At 39.7% G+C, this 21739-nt stretch overlaps 1 protein-coding gene across 3 annotated transcripts in view; it reads left to right on the top strand.

Moving 5' to 3' along the window:
- Positions 1-21739, top strand: part of dmd (dystrophin) — a 1291331-nt gene that overhangs the window by 1126721 nt on the left and 142871 nt on the right. For all 3 annotated transcript variants that reach the window (XM_048602828.1, XM_048602824.1, XM_048602825.1), the window contains one exon: positions 20484-20562. In XM_048602828.1, the coding sequence (XP_048458785.1) occupies positions 20484-20562 (79 nt within the window). The remainder of the gene's footprint in view (positions 1-20483; positions 20563-21739) is intronic.

The raw sequence follows: 21739 nt of genomic DNA, 5'->3' as shown, positions 1-21739 counted from the left end.
AGTCACTATGTGCCACTTGTAAAGAAGTAAAAGAAACCAAAGGAAAAGCTCAGCGAAATAAAGTAGGTAGGAAATGAAAGGAACACCTTCATCGAATCTTGAGGACTGGTGCCATTAAACTATTACCCAATATTTTTTCCCATCCATCCATAACACCAATGTTTTCTGGTTGTCTGCAGGTATATGCAGGATGGGTTAAAAGAGAGCTTAGAGTTTTAGCTGGTAGAATTATATGCCAAAAGTACATAGTTGTTTACTTGTGGTTAGAATTTAATTATTTGTTTAAAAAATGGTAATTTTTATAAAGTATAGAAACCTGGACCATGTTTTCTGTTAACCTGAGTCTGTCAGACCTTGTGTACTTCGATAAAATTTTTAACTTTTGTGATGACGCAAGGAAAACGGGGCTTTACTTCGAGCATGCTATCCCAATGTGGTATAACAATTCTATTAACTTCTTTGATTATTTTCTCTCCATGACTTTTTACCTATTAAAGCACATCCTTTCAACCTCCACTGTTTCTAGCTTTTTAACATTTTAGAACATATTCTCAACACTGCTTTTTAAATTCAAAGGGAGTGACTTCACACTTGCCTATATTGCCATTTAACGCAGTTTTGTTGATTCAGTTAGTCTGTTAATATTTTGGTAATTTTATGCTTTGATTAACATCATTTACAATGCTGCCTATCTTTGTATTCTATTGTATTGGATATGATGTTCTTTATTCAATCATCTGGGTTGTTAACAGTATTTTGAATAATTGAGGCATCAACACTTCACAATGTCATTAGTTACATTATGCCAATTATCCCCACTCTCTGTTTCCTGCCTCTCAGCTAATTTTCTAACCAGGTCAATAATTTGCTCACAACTGGCTTTTACAGCTCCTTTTTCTTTAGATTGGGTCCTAATTTTCCAAGAATCTAAAGCCCTTCCTTCTGCACCTTCTTTCCAACGACATATTCAATAGCTTTAACCTCCTATTACCAAATTCATTTGGAATAATCCAAACGTTCCTACTTTTGAGGTCCTGTTTGCTAATTTTCTACATAACTCCCTAAGTGCTGACTGCAAGATCCCTAAATCCCTTTCTCTGCCCATGTTATTGGTGAATATGACTGCTGACTGTTCACCCTCCCTCTCAGGATACACAGCAGCTGCTCAGTTTTCCAGGTGGTTCAGCAAAGTGATATCAACAAGTTACAGTAATTCCCTCCCCCATGCATATACGTTAAATGTAAGACATTACATACAAGCAGACTTGTATTTTTTTAAGGTTGCTAAAATGCCTGCATGATTATTAAATTTGAGTCTCCCAGTGTCTATGAAAGCTCTGCGCACATTAAAATCTCTTCTCATGAATAAACAGCTGCTTCTGGATGAATTTACTGTATTTTTAGGCAAATATGGAGTCTGCATTGAGATAGCAATATGCCTCTTCAGGTCCTGTGGTTTGGAGTTCATTTAATGTTCTGTTGAAACTTATCCATACAGACAGAACATGCCTACAGTACTACTCTGAAAACATTTTGTGTAAAAATACAAAGAATATCTTGGTAGTTGTCCAACAACTAGGCAGAAACAACAGGAGGAAATTCATGCAAAGTTTTAAAAGCAGAAGTTAGAAGTGATTTTTTTCCCCCTTCCAAACATAACACCTCATTCTTCTTCTCCTAAAGACTCTAATTTTCACTCAGATACAGTTCCATTGCTGTTAACTATGTTTGCACATAACTTCAGAGTGGTTACATGAGGGTTTTGAAAATGTAAATCAACAAGTTACTTTATGGAAACATCAAAACAAGATCAGCGATTTTGTCATCCAGTATTCATCTGGGATCATTTGTTGGCAATCAGGATAGAAAGAAAGGTTCTTTTAAAAAAAATATTTTACTATCATCCTTTAGAAATCCCTCATAACAATCCACAGACTAATTTTGAGGAGTAACTTGCTCCATGTACACTGAGATCCCACAAAGGTTTGTAAGATTTTCTGTTTATCTTTCTTTTTGGGCTTTCACTAAGAATACCAGGTCAAGATTTTGCTGTTCGTAATGCCACAACATTAACATTCTCTGGAAAGGAAAAGGGGGTCTTGTTGGGGGGATGTCACACAGAAATAAAACATGTCCTCAGTGTTGTACTGAAGGGTCAGCATAAACCATTCGATCTTAGCCATTACAAGAACCAAAGATATTTTTTTCCCTTTTACCTATTCCAGCACTGTAAGCTAAATTGGAGCAGCTCAGTGTTTCCTGAGCTTATTGTGTGAAACCTGGGAAGGGGGACCAGGGCTATTCAGATCTCAGTGCCTTGCATAGTGAAGAATTGATTTATAATAACTTGTCAGTATTATCAGGTGCTTTATTTGGTTGTTGGTTTGTGGATTAATTCATGTGTAACAATGAAATAACACAGAAGATTTGTGCCTATTGGATCAAATATACATTGCATCCAATAGCATTTTTCAAGATTAATGTAAAACTTCTTATTGTTTTATGAACGATAAGTTATGTATCCTCCAGTGTTGACTGACCTTTGGAAGCAAAAGGCATTTGTCTCCCGTTGTTTTTTCTTTCCTGCTGCATTCCAGTCCTTGTGGATTAATTTAACGTGTTATTAACTTTCCGTGAATGATCTGGTACTCTGAAGAAGCAATATCCTTTCGAGATAGAACTTGAGAACAATAGAGAATAGCACTCAGAATTGTCCTTTCCAAGTGATGTGGAAGTTCCGGTGTTGGACTGGGGTGGACAAGTCAGAAGTCACACGACAACAGATTACAGTCCAACAGGTTTATTTGAAATCAAAAGCTTTTGGAGCGCTGCTCCTTCATCAGGTGAAGTCAACTTTCTGACAGTTTTCAAGTGAACCTGGAATGCTTTTGGCTGGGTGTTAGGTACAGGAGGCCTAACACATGGCTCTGACCCTAAAATGAGTCACTAGCATTTTCTTATGCCCTCTCATTGCCAGAAATGTTGGCCATCTACCATTGTCTGCATATAAAATGCAATAAAAGAAACTCCTGAAGCAGCAAGAGCTATTTGCATATCACTTTCAATATAATGTTAACAAACAAAATGTGGCACCGAACCACAAAAGCGTTACTAGGACAGATTAAAGAGACAGACTCCAAGGACTGTATTGAAGGAGTACAGAGAAGTTACAATAAAGAGAGGTTTATAATGGGAATTCAAAATCTTCTGGCTCAGTTAATTAAAAGCATGACTCTTAATGTTGGAGTGATTGAAATTGAGGATGTACAGGAGGCTAGATTTGAAGAAGCACAACATCTTGGGAGGGTTAAACTTCCTTCCTGCCCATGGAGCACTAATGGGAACCAAGATTGTTACTAAGTAAACAGCAATTTGCAGGAAGTATCAAAATACTTGATGTGATCATCTATACTTCTCATATGGCATCCAGTTGCTTCGTTTCCATCAGAAGGACTCATTTCTAACCACATAGGAGACAATGAAATACTTAGGAAGCTACACTTTTCCTTGATCCCAATCACATTTCCAGGAATGATTTTCTATCTATGTCCATGGTTATTTCTGTTCCTGTTAAAATTTATCTGTGTGCAGTCCCTGTGGACTGGAGCATGGGGACAGCTTCCATACAAATCATCCTGGTGACACCTAACTTTCTCACTGCCAGCATGACTTCATGTCTACTATAGAGCTGGCTGTTTGCCAGTCTGACTGGCTGGTCTACAGTCATCTTGATTCATTCTTGTTACAAGATATATTTTAGCCTGTGGTTCCATCACTCTTCCCAGTGTGACACTGAGGGATGAACCTGATAGTGCATCATCTCATTGTTCTTTTTGGTTTTGAGATGAATTATGTACCTGATGATCTAAATAACACCATTGTCTCTGAAATATTAACATGCCAAATCCCTTTTGCATCTTCAGCATCAGTGAAACTCAAATTTACATCTTAATCATGTCTAAGCTCCATTTCCTCAGTGTTCTTCATAAAGTTTTCCAAATTCCACTTTCAAACCACTGCAAAACTATATTTAGCACCCAACTCGTTACTTGTCTGTAATATTGAACTTACTGATCATGTCCATTCTCTCCAATCTCTGCATATTTCAAGGTCTTTATCTTTCATTAATTATGATGTCATGACTTCATTCCACCCTACCATTGCATCAGTTTAATAGCTAGAGCCAGAACAATACCACTGAAAGTAATTCACATCATGTATCACACACCATTGGGTATCTTTAAATTGCTCTGCAAATGTTTATTTATACAAGTTGATTGTCGTCCCTGTGATATAATTAGAGCTACCCAATCAGATCATGATCAACATAGTACAAAAAGAATATAAAAGCATTGAAGAGGGTAAAAAAAATGTTTACATAGATGATCAGGAAACAATGAACAGCCTAGATCAAAGAGATGGCTGAAAGATGAATAACAGATGTAAAATTATGAAAGGTTTTCCATAAAATAGACACAGTAAGAGAATTTTTCTATTTCTGCTAATAGCAAAAGTGAAGGACATTGATATATACAATGACTAAAATAATCAAACATGGTCTTCAGAAGAACATTTTTTTACTTGGAGACTGTTATGAATGTGGAACTAGGTACTACAGGGAGGGGCTGATGATGAAGAGTAAAGATGCATCGAAGGGAGTGCCAAACCAAAAGGGCTATACAGTTTCCATCTGTACTAGAGCGTCCTCTGAATATAAGTGTAATTCATGCCCGACGCAAGCTTTGCATCTGATTATAAAGTTCAGAATGAAAAGTGTCCCATTCTCCATTAGCATCATTAATCACCTTGACGAGGACAGAAGTTCAACTACTCTTAGCCCATACCCTTGTAAGATGCTGAATGGGCTAAACAAAAACGATTAATCCTTAACAATTAGAGCACCTAGAAAAAAATATTTCAGGTGCTGGAAATCTGAAATGGAAAACCACAAATGCTGGAACATTCACCAGCTCAGACATCCTAGACATACTAGACAAAAAGGTAAATTTAATATTTCAAATCTACTATCCCTCATTAAAACAGAGATTTCACAAATGAACAGCTTATGAAGAGGAACAAGACAGAAAAGTAAAGAGTAATCACCAAACACAAGAAATGCTTTTTTTTAAAAAATGATTAATACATAAGTGGAGAATGCAATGGAATGTATATGTAATGTACAAAGAATGTATAAATAGTTGAAGCAGAATAGCAGAATGGGAGTGTAATATTGTTTGGCAGTGTAGTAAAAGAAACAATTAGGTAGACGGCAGAAAATCACCATACAACCAATTGCATGGTCATTTATTCCTGTCACTTACTTCCAAATTCTATTTATCCTTACACATATTAACATCTAGTTCAGACAAAGGGTTATAAATCTAAAATATCAGCCTTTCCTTTCTCCACATATGCTGCCTGATCTGCAGAGTGTTTTCTGCATTTCTGTTTTTACTGTTCCTAATAGGAGTGACTCTTTTAATAAAGGCAGGTTGGAACTAAAGTTCGAAGTCAATTTAACGGTCAGAGAGTTCTTTATCCTGTCAGTTCCTGGAAATTAGGTAAATTGAACTAGCAATTCAACTAGACATTTCTCCGAGGCAACAACGTATTATGCAGCACAATTTGGCTCAAACTGATGTTGTGTTTTGAACAGTTTGCTAAGAGCTATCTGCAGAAATTGGGGTAAGTTGGGGGCTACTGCCACACCAGTCTAGCAGACCTCACTGTGAGGAGTGGAGGACCAAGCGCAGGAGGGTGGGCATGGAGAAACCACATGGTCAGTGGAGAGTAAGTATCATGGCAGAAGTCTCCAGCAGGCACAGGGTATATGAATAGAAGGAACGTAGCACCCAGCACCTTCAAAATTTCACCACTCAAGAGCCTCAAGGGCAGACAAACAACCTGACACGTTCTTCAATGTTGGTAAAACGCCTTCAGACGGAAGTGGATGATAAGTGAACTGACACTGCCACAGCACCCAATTTTACAGCCTTCCTCTTCCCCATCACCCTCTCCCTACACCCTCCTCCTGCACCATTCAGCTCTCCAACACACACACACCACAGGGTCTCTCCTGGGCTCTATACCTTCACCTGATGGTTTTCATTTCATGGGGCAAGTACTGACTTTGGGTAATATTGTAACATGACCAGATTAGTTCAGCCTCTCCCTGCATATTCTTCAATTGAGAAGAATATGGTCTGTCTATTCCATGTTGCAAATTTTACACTGTGATGGAACTTAAAATTGTACCACATACATTCCAGATATTCAAAATGGAATTCACTATTCATTTCATTTTCTTTTCATCCTCTCATAATGAGTTTAGTCTGAAATGGTCGCAAACAGATCCAGTTGTAAAGGTGCAAAGGAGGAAGTGTTCTGGTTGATGGATGAACATGCATGTAATATTTTAAATAAAGCGTATTTCCCTTTACACACATATAGAGGAACTTTGTCACATCAACTGAACCTAATGTTTTAATGGGAGTGCATCAGGCTTACACACCAGAGCATTTTTGGTATTTCTGCAGATAGCTCTTAGCAAACTGTTCAAAACACAACATCAGTTTGAGCCAAATTGTGCTGCATAATACATTGTTGCCTCGGAGAAATGTCTGGTTGAATTGCTAGCTCAATTTATCTAATTTCCAAGAACTGACAGGATAAAGAAACTCTCTGACCATTAAATTGACTTCGAACTTTAGTTCCAACCTGCCTTTATTAAAAGAGTCACTCCTATTAGGAACAGTAAAAACAGAAATGCAGAAAACACTCTGCAGATCAGGCAGCATATGTGGAGAAAAGGAAGGCTGATATTTTAGATTTATAACCCTTTGTCTGAACTAGAGTAAGTTGCACAGTGGTTAGCACTGCAGCCTCACAGCACCAGGGACCCGGGTTCGATTCCATCCTCGGGCGACTGCCTGTGTGGAGTTTGCACATTCTCCCCGTGTCTGCGTGGGTTTCCTCCGGGTGCTCTGGTTTCCTCCCACAGTCCAAAGATGTGCAGGCTAGGTGGATTGGACATACTAAATTGCCTGTAGTGATCAGGGGTGTGAGGGTTATAGGGGGATGGGTCTGGGTGGGATGCTCCAAGGGTTGATGAAGACTTGTTGGGTTGAAGGGCCTGTTTCCACACTGTAGGTATTCTAAAATTCTAAAAGAAATGCCATTGGGAATGGCCTACAGTTGGCGGCACCGCTGGGACTCAAAAGCTGCTGGTTATCTGGTTGACTGGCAGCTCCTGGAGGCAAGACGCCTCTCGGATGGATGTGAGCCCCTTCCCAGGTGGCGGCCTGAGTCTTCCTCTGAGTGAGTTGACTGCTTGACAAGCATAAAGTCAACTCAGGACTACCCAACCAAGCAGACTGAAACTCATCCCCAACTTTTCAGCTAATGTTGTCTTCATCAGTCCATATAAAATTCAATCCATGATGGAAAGATAAAACCAAAATCACAATAGTTTGTGCAATAATTGTAGTTTGTCAATATAACAAAACAGCTGCTAACACATTAAGAACTAGTTACACTATTTGAGAAGAAAGCCTTTGACATTGCTATCTCAGAAAAGATAGAGCCACAAAACAAAGCAAAAAACAGTATGTTTTCTGATGAGAGGACACTTGGAAACTTAAAAGAAACTTTTTACATGTCAGTGAGCATGCTTTAAAATGTAATTGTTACTTAGAATTGGTCAACTAAACTCAACTGCTTCCACCCATCTCCATGACTAACATCTGCCGCTATGTATTTTTTCCTGGAAATGGTGGCAGAAGCAATTAGGAATCAGGCAAGCTCTCAAAGTGGTTTTGCGAGTTTATTCAGTGAGGAGCTGAACTGTACAGTCCTGGACTGTGCTGATGTCAGCCAGGACAGTGTTTATAATTGAATACTGTGTCCTCAGTTAGGAGGAGTAAATAAACTGAGCTTCAAATCTTGATAACACAGCGTGGAGCTGGAGGAACACAGCACGCCAGGCAGCATCAGAGGAGCAGGAAAGTTGACGTTTCGGGTCAGGACCCTGAAAATTTCTGAAGAAGGGTCCCGACCCGAAACATCAACTTTCCTGCTCACCTGATGCTGCTTGGCCTGCTGTGCTTCTCCATCTCCATACTGTGTTATCTCTGACTCCAGCATTTGCAGTTCTTAGTATCTTCAACTCTTGATCAGTCCGTGGAAATTTTGCTGCAAGACTGCAGGCCTGAGGGAGCAGAATTCAGCTTGACAATGGTATCTTGCCAATTTCCTCCCCAGGCTTACCCAAAACAACATATTACCATTCAGGAACCAAACAGAAATTGCTGGAATAACTCGGTAGGTCTGGCAGCTTCTGTGGAGAGAAAGCAGAGTTAACATTTCGGATTCTTCAGAATTGTCAATACCATAATGGTATTGTCCACAAAATCAGCCTTTTTTTCCTCAGCCAACTAGTGGCCGTAAAGACATAGCCAAGCATTGATATCAACTCGGTCAATAGTTAAGACAGTTGAATTATTCCAGTATCCTAAAGGGGGTACCATCAGTAAGGGCACCGAAATCTGATCTTTATCAAAATCGCTTGTCGAAAATGTATGTGTGTGAACATAGGATGTGTGTAAAACATGTATCTGTCATGATATTGTCCAGATGGAGTAACCAATGTACATCCACTTTCAAGGGCATGGGTTCAAGTAATGTCAATTAACCATCTCCCAGAACAAGTCTGAACTTGGAGCAGTCAGGAGTGAGCATTCAATCCCTCGAGCCCATTTTGCCTTTCAATAAATTCACAGCTGATCTGACTTTGGCCTCAACTCCACATTCCACCCACACCTTTGGCTCCTTTGTTAGTCAAGAATCTCTCTACCACTGCCTTAAGAGTGTTCATTGGCCCCACCTCTGTAATTCTCTGGGGAAGATTGTTCCAAAGACTCATGACCCTCTGAGAGAAAACTGTCACCCCCTTATCTCTGTCTTAAATCAGACACCCTGTATTTTTCAAATATCTTCCCTATTCATAGTCTCTCCCATAAGCGAAACATACTTTCAGGATTCACCCTGTCAAGCCCCCTCAGGATATTATACAAATATCTGATAGGCTAGGAAGAGAAAGATTTTTTTAAAAATCTAGTGACAATGAACAGAGTTCCTTCACTGTTTTTGCATTCAGTTCCTCAATTATATTGATTTCCATGGTCTCGATCCCTTACGAAATGGCCTAAAGCTAGTGGCTAGAGAAAGAAAAATAAAGCAGCCTATGCATCTGCAATTAGGTTATGAAACAGGGGTTTAGATTGAGAGTCCTTTAAGAGTATCCTGTGGGCCAGCATTAAATGTGTAAATTTTTAGCATGGATACTTGCATCATTCTACCTATTATCTGCCACTGTTGTTTGGAATTATCAGCCAATTTCCCTCATGTGTGCTATTTGCTTCTGCACTTGTGCTGCAGAGGTATATGTGTTATGTTTACTTCCTGCCAATTATAGTGCACTGCTGCTTTCTTTGGAAAAGTAACCTGGAATGCCAAAAGGGTCAAATTTTCCTGTACCCAGCTTACAGAGTAGTTTGTCTACTTCTTCATCTAACCAAAAAGTCTCTGTCACTCAGTGACTTACCTTGTCCTGTCTCTGTAATTTTGCTGTCATCTGCATCCTTGAACTTAATAGTCTCCAAACGAACTACACTGTCCACACTTATCATGTCAATCAAACGGTGCAATCAATTCCCATTATCACATGAGCCAATTACAAAGATTCCACTTATGGCATGTTAAGCATGCCGGCTGTTTTGGGCAGTTCATTAACTTCCTCACTAAATTTGTAGCTCATTAATCAACGACATTTGTAAGATCAGCTCTTTGTCTAAATAACTGATTTCATGAAAGGCCTTGAAATGGGACCATGAAATGGAAAGCAAAGAAGGAAGAATTGCCTTGTTGAAACCAGCCATGATTTCATAGGCTGCTGTCTAATCCTTAATGCCTAAATATATCAAATAAAAAACCTGTCAAAAATACATTAGCTATCTCTAGTCTGTTACGACAAAATGAGAAGTCTTAACACTAAAATTGACATAATTTATTACGGTTTAACCAGACATTGCTTATCGTGGAAACCCATGTTAATGACAGAGTGCTCACTGTTAAGTACTGAGATCTATATTTTTGGTAACTCAATGACTTTGTCTTGACATTAGTCTGCTCTTTAATGGCTGCTCCAACCTTTTATGTCTTTTTTTCTTCTTAGATTCATAGACTCATAGAAAATAGGTGCAGGAGTCGGCCATTCAGCCCTTCAAGCCTGCACTATCATTCAATATGATCATGGCTGATTATGCAATGTCAGCATCCCACTCCTGCCCTCTCTCCATGCCCCTTGATCCCTTTAGCCGCAAGGGCCATGTCCAGCTCCCTCTTGAATATATCTAATGAACTGGCCCCAACAGCTTCCTGAGGTAGAGAATTCCACAGGTTCACAATTCTCTGAGTGAAGAAATTCTTCCTCATCTCAGTCCTGAATAGCTTACCCCTTATTCTTAGCTTGTAACCCCGAGTTCCGGACTTCCCCAACATTGGGCACATTCTTCCCATATCTAACCTGTCCAGTCCCATCTCAATCTTATGTGTTTCTATGAGATCACCACTCATTCTTCTCTTAGTTTCTTCCATTTTCCTTAGAATAGTCACAATATTTGTTGATCATCCTGCTTCATCTCCTGCTGTCAATTACTCATTCCTCTTCAATCCTGCTGTATTAAAATCTCTCATTATGATGTCCTTCCATCTGATCTTAGATCATCTTCTCTTTCTTCCTAGCAATCTGATCTTAGTTAATCAACTCAACACATACCTTGCTGTCTCTCTATAACAAATGGCTATTTCAATGTCTTCTTTGTTTTCTTCAATGCTCCCACAATCTTCACTGACCCCCCCACAATGTGCAGGCTCCTGATTGTCCTTTCTCATCAGTCCACACATCCATCTGAGCATTTATATCTCATTTCATCAGTGTCTAGATGCCGTCCCCCACTTGTTAATTTTGCACGTATTTCTGAACTAAATAAAAAAGCCAGTCCGCATCATTAGGCCAAGCATGGAAAAGAAACCTCCTGCTATTTACTACTTACCATCCTGCCTCATCTAATGATCAATGCATCTCCATGTTACATTACTTAGAAGAATCACAAAGGGTAACATGGTCAGAATGTACACTGCACGGGGGACTTCAATATGATTTGGTTGCACCCATTACTGACCAAATTGGTCAAGTTCCAAGATTTGTAGCAAGTATACTGGATCTGTGGCAGGGAGATAGCAAGAACTGCATATGCTGGAGTCAGATTTGAAACAGCGTGGAGCTGGAGGAACACAGCACCACAATGACGCCACACGCAAACTGGAGGAACAACACCTCATATTCTGCCTCAGGAGCCTACAGCCTGAAGGCCTTTACATAAAATTCACCAGTTTCAAAATCTCCACACCCTGGCCTCATCCCATGTCCAACCTTCCCTCTGATCCCCACCTTCTCGGCCTGATACTACCTGTCCATCTCCTCCCCCACCCTTCCCACTGACCAATCCCCTCTACCCCTATCTGCATCCACCAATCGCCATGCCACCTACCTTCCCCCAGCCCCACCCCTCTTCCCTCCATTTATTTCCCAGCTCTCTTCCCCCTCTCCAGTCCTGTTGAAGGGTCCAGACCCGAAACATTGACTCTCCTACTCCTCTGATGCTGACTGACCTGTGTTCCTCCAGCTGCGCACTGTATTGACTGGATCTGAGGCAGATAGTGAGGAAATACTCAACATGTTCTTATCCTCGACAATCTGCTTCCTGTAGATGCGCTCGTCCATGTCAATATCAGTAGGATATTACTTTCAGCGCTTGATTATTGTGGAAACAGTATACATTTGTGGAGAAACTGCAAAGACAATGGGCCTTCAAACATTTCAGCTGTACCTCTAACTAAGCTGTTCCAGTACAGCTACAACACTGACAATGTAGAAAATTGCTCGGGTATGTCAAAAACCAGGACAAGTCAGGCCAGTTACCACCACATTAGTCTACTCTGAATTATAAGAGCTAGGAACTAGGAGCAGGAGTAGGCCATCTGGCCCTTCGAGCCTGCTCTGCCATTCAATAAGGTCATGGCTGATCTTTTCATGGACTCAGATCCACTTACCCGCGTTCTCACCGTAACCCTTAATTCCTTTATTGTTCAAAAATTCAGCAAAATTATGTAAGAGGTTATCGCCACTGCTGTCAAATGGCACTTTCAAAGGAATAACCTGTCTATTGGCACTCAATTGTGTCAATTGCCAATTGTGTCCTGACTTCATGGATTAAAAAATCCGAATTCCAGAGATGAGGTGACAGTAACTACCCTTGTCATCTAGGCAGCGTTCAACCAAGTGTGGCATCAGGGAGCCACAGCAAACTGGGAGTCAGTAGGAATGGAAGGTGGAGGGGGAAAATCTTTCCACTATTGGATACTTGCCTAAACAGAACTGGTTTAGGTTGTTAAGGCTCCATCATCTCAGCCCAGGATTACATCTGAAGGAGTTCTTAGAATGGTGTTCTAGGCCTAAACATATTCCTCTGCTTCATCAATAACCTCTCATCCGTCATAAGATCAAAAGTAGGGAAGTTTACTGCTAATTACACAATGTTCAGCACTGTTCTTGACTCTTCTGAAGCAGACTAGGTCCATATGTTGACCATACCTGGTCAACATTCAGGCTTGAGTTGATAAGTGGCAAATGTAAAGATAGTATCTTTTCATTTTTCTCTATTTTTGATTATGGAACGAAACAGGAAAAGGACAGTTTCAAGAAAACCAACTCCGAGATACTAAGAACAAGGAATAACAATAACAATAACATTAACAATAAGAAAAACAAGGAGTTTTGAAGGTTAGTTTCTGAGGAAGTGTCACTGGACCCGAAATGTTAACTCTAACTTTTTTTTCACAGATGCTGCCAGACCTGCTGAGCTTTTCCAGCAACTTCTGATTTTGTTCCTGATTTACAGCATCTGCAGTTCTTTAGGTTTTTATTAAGGAATTTTGAAGGATTGCTGCACTTTTAAAAGCAAGTTAACTGACCCTCATTGTAAATGCTGTTTACAGAGCTATTAGTTCAAGCTTTAGGGAAAGCCTAGTTACAGACAAGCTGGAGCCTGCGACTTGTGTACGAATGGAGATTTGGCTAGCAACAATTAACTGATTGGTCTTTGACACGGTCACCAGTTATCAATGATGAAGGCCTCCTGCCAACAATTATGTGACTGGCCCCAGGTAGCTGAACAGCTTGGAGGTGTGAACAAGATACGCAGAAGCTATCAGGCCTCTGAGAAGGGAAGAGCTGTCTTTTGCTCTGCAGTAAAAAGCATGAAGATACCATGTTCACTTCCCCGATCAGTTGCTAGAACCTGTGATTTTTAGTTAATAATTCTGAGACCCCCTAAAAGTATGAGCCACTCACCCTGTGTCTCATGCAGTGAGCATATGTACCTGGAGAAGCAAGATCAAGGAGCAATGTTCTGATTAGCAGAAGGATCATTTCAACGATCATTCACTGTAGACAGGTACCAGGGAACCTTGTTTCCAGTCTTCACTTTGCTCATAACACCCAGAGTGTTTTTGTGTGCACTTGTTTGTATGTGTGTATATCTAACCTCTCTAGCCCTGTTAGAATTCATAAGTTTCCAGGAGATCCCCACTCATTCTACTGAACTCCAGTGCACCTACACACTTACTTTCAGCGACTGGTGCATGAGGACACCCAGGTCTCATTGAACATTCTCCTCTGTCAATTTACAGCTATTTAAATAATAATCTACCTTTCTATTTTTGCCACCAAAGTGGGTAACCTCTATTATACTCCACCTGCCATGCCTGTTCCTACTTGCTCAACCTGTCCAAATCACACTGCATCATCTCTGCATCTTCTCTTCAACTCACCCTTCCACCCAGTTTTGTATCGTCTGCAAATATCGAAATATTGTATCTAGTTCCCTCCTCTAAATCATTAACGTATGTTATGAATGTCTCGGGTCCTGGTACCAAACTCTGCAATATCCCACTAGTCACTACATGTCATTCAGAAAAAAGACCCATTTATTCCTACTTTGTTTCCTGTCTGCTAACCAATTTTCTATCCATCCTAATACACTAGTCCCAAACCCATGCGCTTTAATTTTATATATTAGTATCTTGTGTGGGACTTTGTCTAAAGACAGCTGAAAGTCCAAATAAACCACATCCACTGGCTTCCCTTCATAAATTCTACCAGTTACATCCTCAAAGAATTGCATTAGATTTGTCAAGCATGATTTCCCTTTTGTAAATCCATGCTGACTGTCTGATTCTACCACTGATGTATGTTTCCTGAATTTCTTTTTACCTCCCTTTTTAAATAGTGGGGTTCCATTATCTACCCTCCAGTCCATAGGGACTATACCAGAGTCTCTTGCATATTGGAAGATAATAGTGAATGCCAATTCCATTTCTCTGCTGATACAGATGTGCTTCGAGTCTTCTCTGGCACTAAACCCTGTATTCCCTATCATTTCTGGTACATTATTTATGTCCTCCTTTGTGAAAACAGAAGCAAAGTATGAACTTAATTCATCAGCCATTTCTTTGTTCACAATTATAAATTCCCCTGCTTCTAATTATAAGGGACCTACATTAATTTTCACCAATCTTTTTCTCTTTACATACCTATAGAAACTTTTACAGTTCGTTCTTATGTTCCCAGAAAGCTTACTCTCATACTCTGTTTTCCCCTTCTTAATCAATCCTTTGGTTCTCCTTTGCCTAGCTTCTAAACAATTCCCAGACTTCAGGTTTATTGTTTATTTCTTGCTGATTTGTGCATCTAATACTATCTAACTTATTATCATAAGCCATGGTTGGGCCACTGTTCTGTTTCTACTCTTGCATCACACAGGAATAAAAATTTTTGTAGTTCACCCATTCGCTCTTTGAATGTTTGCCACTGCCTCTCCACTGTCATTCCTTTCAGTAACATTTCCCAACAGGGGTTGAGATGTCATGTTGCAGCTATAAAGGGTATCGGTTTGGTCACTTTTGGAATACTGCATTCAATTCTGGTCTCCCTGCTATAGGAAGGATATTGTGTAACTTGAGAGGGTTCAGAAAAGGTTTGCAAGGATGTTGCCAGGATTGGAGGGCCTGTGCTACTGGAAGAGGCTTTTCTTTTCTTTGGAGCATCGGAGGCTGAGAGGTGACCTTATAGAAGTTTATAAAATCATGAGGGGCATAAATAGGGTGAATAGCCAAAGTCTTTTCCCCAGGGTAGCAGAGTCCAAAACTAGGGGCAACTTTTTCACGCAGAGGGTGGTGCATGTATGGAATGAGCTGCCAGAGGAAGTGGTGAAGGCTGGTACAATTACAACACTTAAAAGGCATCTGGATGGGTATATGAATAGGAAGGGTTTAGAGGGATCTGGGCCAAGTGCTGGCTAATGGGAGTAGATTAATTTAGGATATCTGGTCGGCATGGACGGTTTGACCAAAGGGTCTGTTTCCATACTGTACAGCTCCATGACTCTATCTATGACTTCAATCCTTCATAGTCAACTCACATCTGATACCATCATGATTTCCTTTATTAAGATTCAGGACCCTAGTCTCAATTAACTACCTCACTCTCCATGTATTAATAATCTCCACCATTGAGACTAATGTGATTCACTCATTCTATATGCAGATTAAAGAGGCCTTGACACTGCTTAATTTCCATGCTTATACTACTTCAGCCCTTTATATAGCACAGCATAGTACCCTGCTCTCATGGTAACTGTGAGAATTCCCAGCAGCAGCCACATTTTCTGTTGTGAGTTCACAAGGTACATTGAAACAGGTTTACTCTAGATGGTCAGGAAACTCAGATGTCTGTTCTGTTACCTGAATGCTTAAATTGGAAATGGAAAACCTACATGTCAGGAGTAAAGAAACCAGATGTAGCCAGATACAGGGTAAAGCTCTAATCAATTTGATCCAACACTTTGTTTCAACGTTGAGCTCGGTAAAGTATAATTGTGAATTTCCCATGTTATACATTGGTCATCTATCTCTAAATGGGAACTCTAATTTTTGGGTATTCTGTGCTGAACATTGACATTTACATTCACTGGAAATTGGGTTACGGATCCTCCACAAGTAACCTGAAATTCATTTTACACAGTTGTCGTGACACTTAACAGTCAGGGAGATAACCTTGTTCGTTATTGTTTCGGTTTGGATTTGTGCTCAAGTTTAGACCATCATTCAGCCCAGACCAGACTCGCTAAAATGGGCTGCAGCTACAGCAGTTTCTTGTATCTAACTCCTTCTGCAATAGATTCTTGATAAAGTGTACTGGCACAACAGCTTGCATTCATTCTGTGAAGTGGTCGAGGAAATCAATTTAAAGTAAAAATATTGTAATGCCCTGGCATCAGTATTCTCCAAATTCTTCTCTAATGCCGTTCCAAAAGGTGAAGAACGAAACATTGGCAGCCATTAAACCGACATCATACTCAATATATTTCTAGAGTACAAAAATGTAACTTAGCAACAATTGGAAGATCTTGATCCTTTGTTGTGAAAACTTCAGGCATGTTTCTTAAAGATGATATTTTCATTTCAGTCTTGTACCCCATTGAGTACATCAAGGATAATACAGCATGTCAAGTGTATGGTGTTTTGTAGGTTAATAAAAGGCGGAACTCTTTCTACTTTTTACAAACACCACAATACTAATCCGTTTGCAATTTAATTCTGTAATTCTCTTTGGATAGGAGACTAGTGTGTATTTGAATTTGTTTTGCTAAGAAAGAAAAGGAGGAAGATCAAATCACATTCTGTATTGATCCATACAGAAAAGCTTTGTGTTGTTTCAACTGCTGAAAATCAACAGGAAACAAAAGTATTTTCAAATGATTGAAACAGGTTAGTACGTTATTAAAAGAGATCTTTGTCAGTGGTGATCTTTATGACAAAGATTCATTAGGGATTCAAGTGATCTGATTGTGAACATTTTGATGCTTAAATAAGCACTGTATTTTATTGCAACTATAACATGTATAATACAGTATTGGAACTGTAACATGTATAATACAGTATTGGAACAGTTGGAGGAAGTCACAAGGCAACTAAAACTCTGCAATGTGCAAGAGGTTTGTGTCACATTGTAACAGTTCATGTCGTTGTGTTTCAACCAAGATGCTGGGTCCATCAATATAAATCCTATTTATCCCTAAAATTGCGATCTAACAGCACTTCGATAGTGTAAGCTGTGGCTCAGTTAGTCACACTGTCGTCAATGAGTGGCAAGGTCAAGAGTTCAAGTTCCACTCTAGAACCTGAACAAAAAAGTCAAATCTGACACTCCATTACAGTATTGAGGGAGTGGTGCACTCCGAGGTGCTGTTTCTCTGACGTAATATTAAAGCATGGTCTCCTCTGCCTTCTTGAGTGAACGTAAAAAATCCCAATTTTAACAAGAATGTTATCTCTACTGCAGAAAATGGAATGGCCCAGATATTCTGATTGCCAGAGTTGTTGGAGCAGCACAAACTGGGGCACTTTGCACTTTGGGGCTATGCAGAAATCCCAATGCAGCTGACTCCAAGGGACTTGCCTGTAAAACACGAAACTTCTGATGAATAATTGCTCTGCAGCTCAGGTCCTCAGAAAAAGCCCCTTAAAATCTGAGAATTTGGAGGGTTCTGACGACTAAATAGTTACCTACAAAAAGTTAGAGGTTTATAAATGTACTCTAACTCCTTGGTAACTATTCAGTGAACTCTTGATTCTGCAATAACATCCCACCCAACTACATTAACATCTGACATCCCCCCCAAAAAAAACCCCAGCCAGTGGCGCTCTCCAGACCTGATAACCCTACCCCTCAGCTGACTCGACCACTCTTGATCTATCAACACTTGCATAACACCCAACTCCGACCCGATCGGATCCTTGAGGAGGTTTTGTAGACGTTGGTCATTGTGTGGCACCTGAATGTTACTTGTCAGTTATCAGCTCAAAATGGAATATTGTTCAGGTCTTGTTGTGTGCAGACATGGACGGCTTCTGTATCTTGTCTGAAGCTGTATGAAGTGGATAGAATTTCCCTGCCTGCTTCAGTACAAGACCAAATGCTCTGTAATAGAAAGGGACTCTTCCTTAAATGTGCAACATCTTTGCAACCATTAGCATTGAGTTACACATTTCTGCTATCCTGGCATTATTGATTTGCAATGATCTTCAGTCTGTATCAGTCTTTAATAGCCCCTCTATTGAATTCAGTGTGTTAGGATGTTAGGCCTGCTGTTTTGCGATGATTTATCCACTGAACACTTTGGCTTGTTACTCTTGTTGGGAACTTGGGCACAATCACACAGCATGCATTCAATAACGGTCACACCATACCTAGGGTTTACAGAGAAAAGATTTTTAAACTCCATGATCAAAGATTTCAACAGTTGTGAAATCACTGGTCTCTATCTATAGCATGATGATCTGCTGTTCAGTGTGTACATATATTTCACCAGGGCAACATGATTTTGAGCTGTGCCTTCTGCTACAAATGGCAGAGTCATCCATACTCTTGATTTAACCAAGGCTGATCATCCATTTGATGATGATGGAGGAGGGGTTAGAGATTTGCCGGACTGCGATTTTAATAATATAGAATCCTGCTATTGATGGCCCACATGGCCTCAGTTGCCAAACTTTCAGCAGTACTTAATGAACCGTACATACTATTTCATGTAATTCAATGTGACATATGGAGTGTGTGTCCTTAATGTGAAGATGGGACTTGGTTACTTAAGGCCTGTTGCATTACTAATGCATACAACAGTGAATCGGCTAGTTTAGTGAGATTGCAGTCAAGTAAAACATTCCCTTATGTTGGTATTCTCCTATTCCACCACAAACCCGGGCTGACAGCTATGCTTTTCAAGAGGAAAAGGTAGGAGATTGTAACTAACAGAATCACTCTGATAGAGATTTGGCACATATTCAACAGACTACATGGCTTCCTTCTGTGCTGTTACCATTCTATCATTCTATGAAGACTTGCCTAGCTCGGTGAATGGTGTTACTATAAAGTTACGCTTGGTAATTGGCGTCAACTCATTAACATCAAGCTGATGATTTCTGATGAATTGGGTGGTTTTATGTTAATCAATCTGTTCGGAAATGCTGTGACAAATCTCGGGCAGGCGATACTTGAACCTGGACCTTCTGGCTCAGAGGTAGGTGCATTACCACTGTGTCACAAGATCCCCTCCAATGGTGTTATATTGAATGCAAAATATTGTTGATATGAAATGAACAGATTTGTATCTTCACTAAAATAGCAGTGAAAGGAGCAGGTGTTAAAATGTGTTACCAATATTACACAGCATCCTTTACTGTCCCTCCCTCTCATATTCTAATTGCATAACTATGCAAAATGCTAGCAGTAATTTTTATAACTATTATCAACTAAATCCATTATGTTACTCACAAGATTATTAATTTTATCATTTGTTGCAGTGTGAAAGTTGGGACCTCTTTGCATTCTATTCAGTACCTGTACCTATCTTATTTGATGGTGGAAAACCAGAATAATTTAACCAATTCATACAATGCTGACTCCAGTCCCCAGTCTCTACTGCTCATTGGCACTCTAAGTATCAATGCAGTCTGCAAACAAGAATTAGCAATTCAAGTAACTCGGAACAATACGCTAACCTTTAGTTCTGGAATTGGATGTAAGGCCAGTGTAGAAGATAGAGTGCAGGTTTCTTTCAGCTGGCAGCACAAGCTGTCCCAAATATGGCATTGACTTGGCAAACTCAGTCAGAAAACCTAAGAGGCAGCCGAGTCATGGGAAATGTTGCAATTGGTTGAGGGCCAGTGAAGGACAGGAAGAGAGGCACTCTTTTGAGGCTGTGATGAAGGCATGTTATTGAAGTAGTGTAGAGTGCACTGTACTTCCTATGTAGCTATCTAACAAAAAGTGGGAAACTGTTCCTTTTTTTTTCAAAATTCCTATCTTTGAGCCAAATTTACTGTAAACATAAGTTAAAATTTTCATTTTTGGCCAGGGGTTGTATCACTGTAACCATAAATGCTCAGTAACTCCTCATGTCAACACTTCTAAACATGTATTTATATTCTTTCATCTCATTATATAAGGAAGCTGGAAGGAGAAAGGAAGAAAAATCTCATTAGTGTTACAGCAGAAATTAATTACTCTCTCGGTGATTTTTTTTAGTTATTTTTCTTAGAGTTTGTCTAAAGCTTTTACCTAAAGGGAAGAAAATTAGATGAAAATTATTGGTCACACAAAGTGAAGATTGATGTACCAAGATATTTACATTTTAACTCCTCGGCAACCTTGTCAATGAGGAAATGTTGTTTTACAACTGATAAAGATAGTGGTTGCATACATCATTTCAGCCATTCTAATAATTCCTTCTCTTTCTCTTCAGATATCTATAGATGAACGCTTGAAGCAGTTGCATGAAGCACATAGGGATTTTGGTCCTACATCCCAACATTTCCTATCCAGTAAGTATTAGATGTGTGGTATTCTGAAGTGGTCCCCCAATCACATTCTGAAAGTGCTTTTTACATATAAAACAATTGGTTAAAATTCTATAATTTTTCCATTCACGAGAGTATACAAATTTAATACAACCCTGAGTGTGAAATCTAAAAGATTCATTTAACATAGTTTACTTTCCAATTACTTTGATTGTCACTTCACTAAAAGAAACCTTCCATTTTCTTTGAGCTCTTGTTTTACTTTTGTCGAACAGAAATTTTTTTTTAATTAATTTTTTTTTCAAATGTGACTTATGCTCGATGACAAAAGAAGCTACCTGGTGGGTTAATTGTTGAAGTATTTACTATGTTGATCTTTTATGACCTAGAGAAAGAAGACCAGAAGCAGATTCAGTTCAGAATAAAATATCCTACCAGCAGACATACTGTTCAGCAGTCTCAATGTAGTCCTAGTCAGAGAAAAGTCAGTGAATTGCCTCTCCTACGTGTCTCAGAAAGAGATTGAGAGATTCATATTTGGTGCATATGCAGAAAATCACCAAAAGGAAACACTTACAACCTCATCAATTAAGTGAGCAATGTAAGAGTGAAGAGAGAAACATTGAATATAGGAACAGGAACAGGCCATTCAGTATTCAAGCCTCCTCCAACTCAGTACCATGCTCCTGCTTTCTCCCCATTTTCTTTGATTTCTTTAGTCCTAAGAACTATGTCACCATTTTTCTTGAAAATCTTCGATGTTTACTGTGGCAGAGAACTCCACAAACTTGTGACTCTCTGGTTGAAGAGGTTCCTTCTGATCTCTGTCCTAAAAGACTTAGCCCTTGTCCTTCGATTGTGATCCCTGGTTCTGGATTCCCTGGTCATTGAGAACATCCTTCTTGCATCTACCCTGTCTAGTCCTGTTAGAATGTTAAGGTTTCACATGCTCCCCCTCATTCTTCTGAACTCTACAAAATACAGTCCTAACCAATCCAGTCTCTCCACATACATCAATCCTTCCATCCCAGGAATCAGTCTTGTACACCTTTTTGGCGCTCCCCCAATAGTCAGAACGTCCTTTCTCAAATAAGGTAACCAAATCTGCAGATGATACTGCAGGTGTGGTCTCACAAATGCTCTGTATAGCTGTAGCAAGACATCCCTGCTCCTGTAGTGGAACCCTCTCACTATGAAGGCC

Source organism: Rhincodon typus, chromosome 11 (assembly GCF_021869965.1).
Source record: "Rhincodon typus isolate 14 chromosome 11, sRhiTyp1.1, whole genome shotgun sequence".
Taxonomy (NCBI): Eukaryota; Metazoa; Chordata; class Chondrichthyes; order Orectolobiformes; family Rhincodontidae; genus Rhincodon; species Rhincodon typus.
The sequence above is the reverse complement of the archived record's forward strand: the minus strand, read 5'-3'. Positions and strand labels throughout refer to the sequence as shown.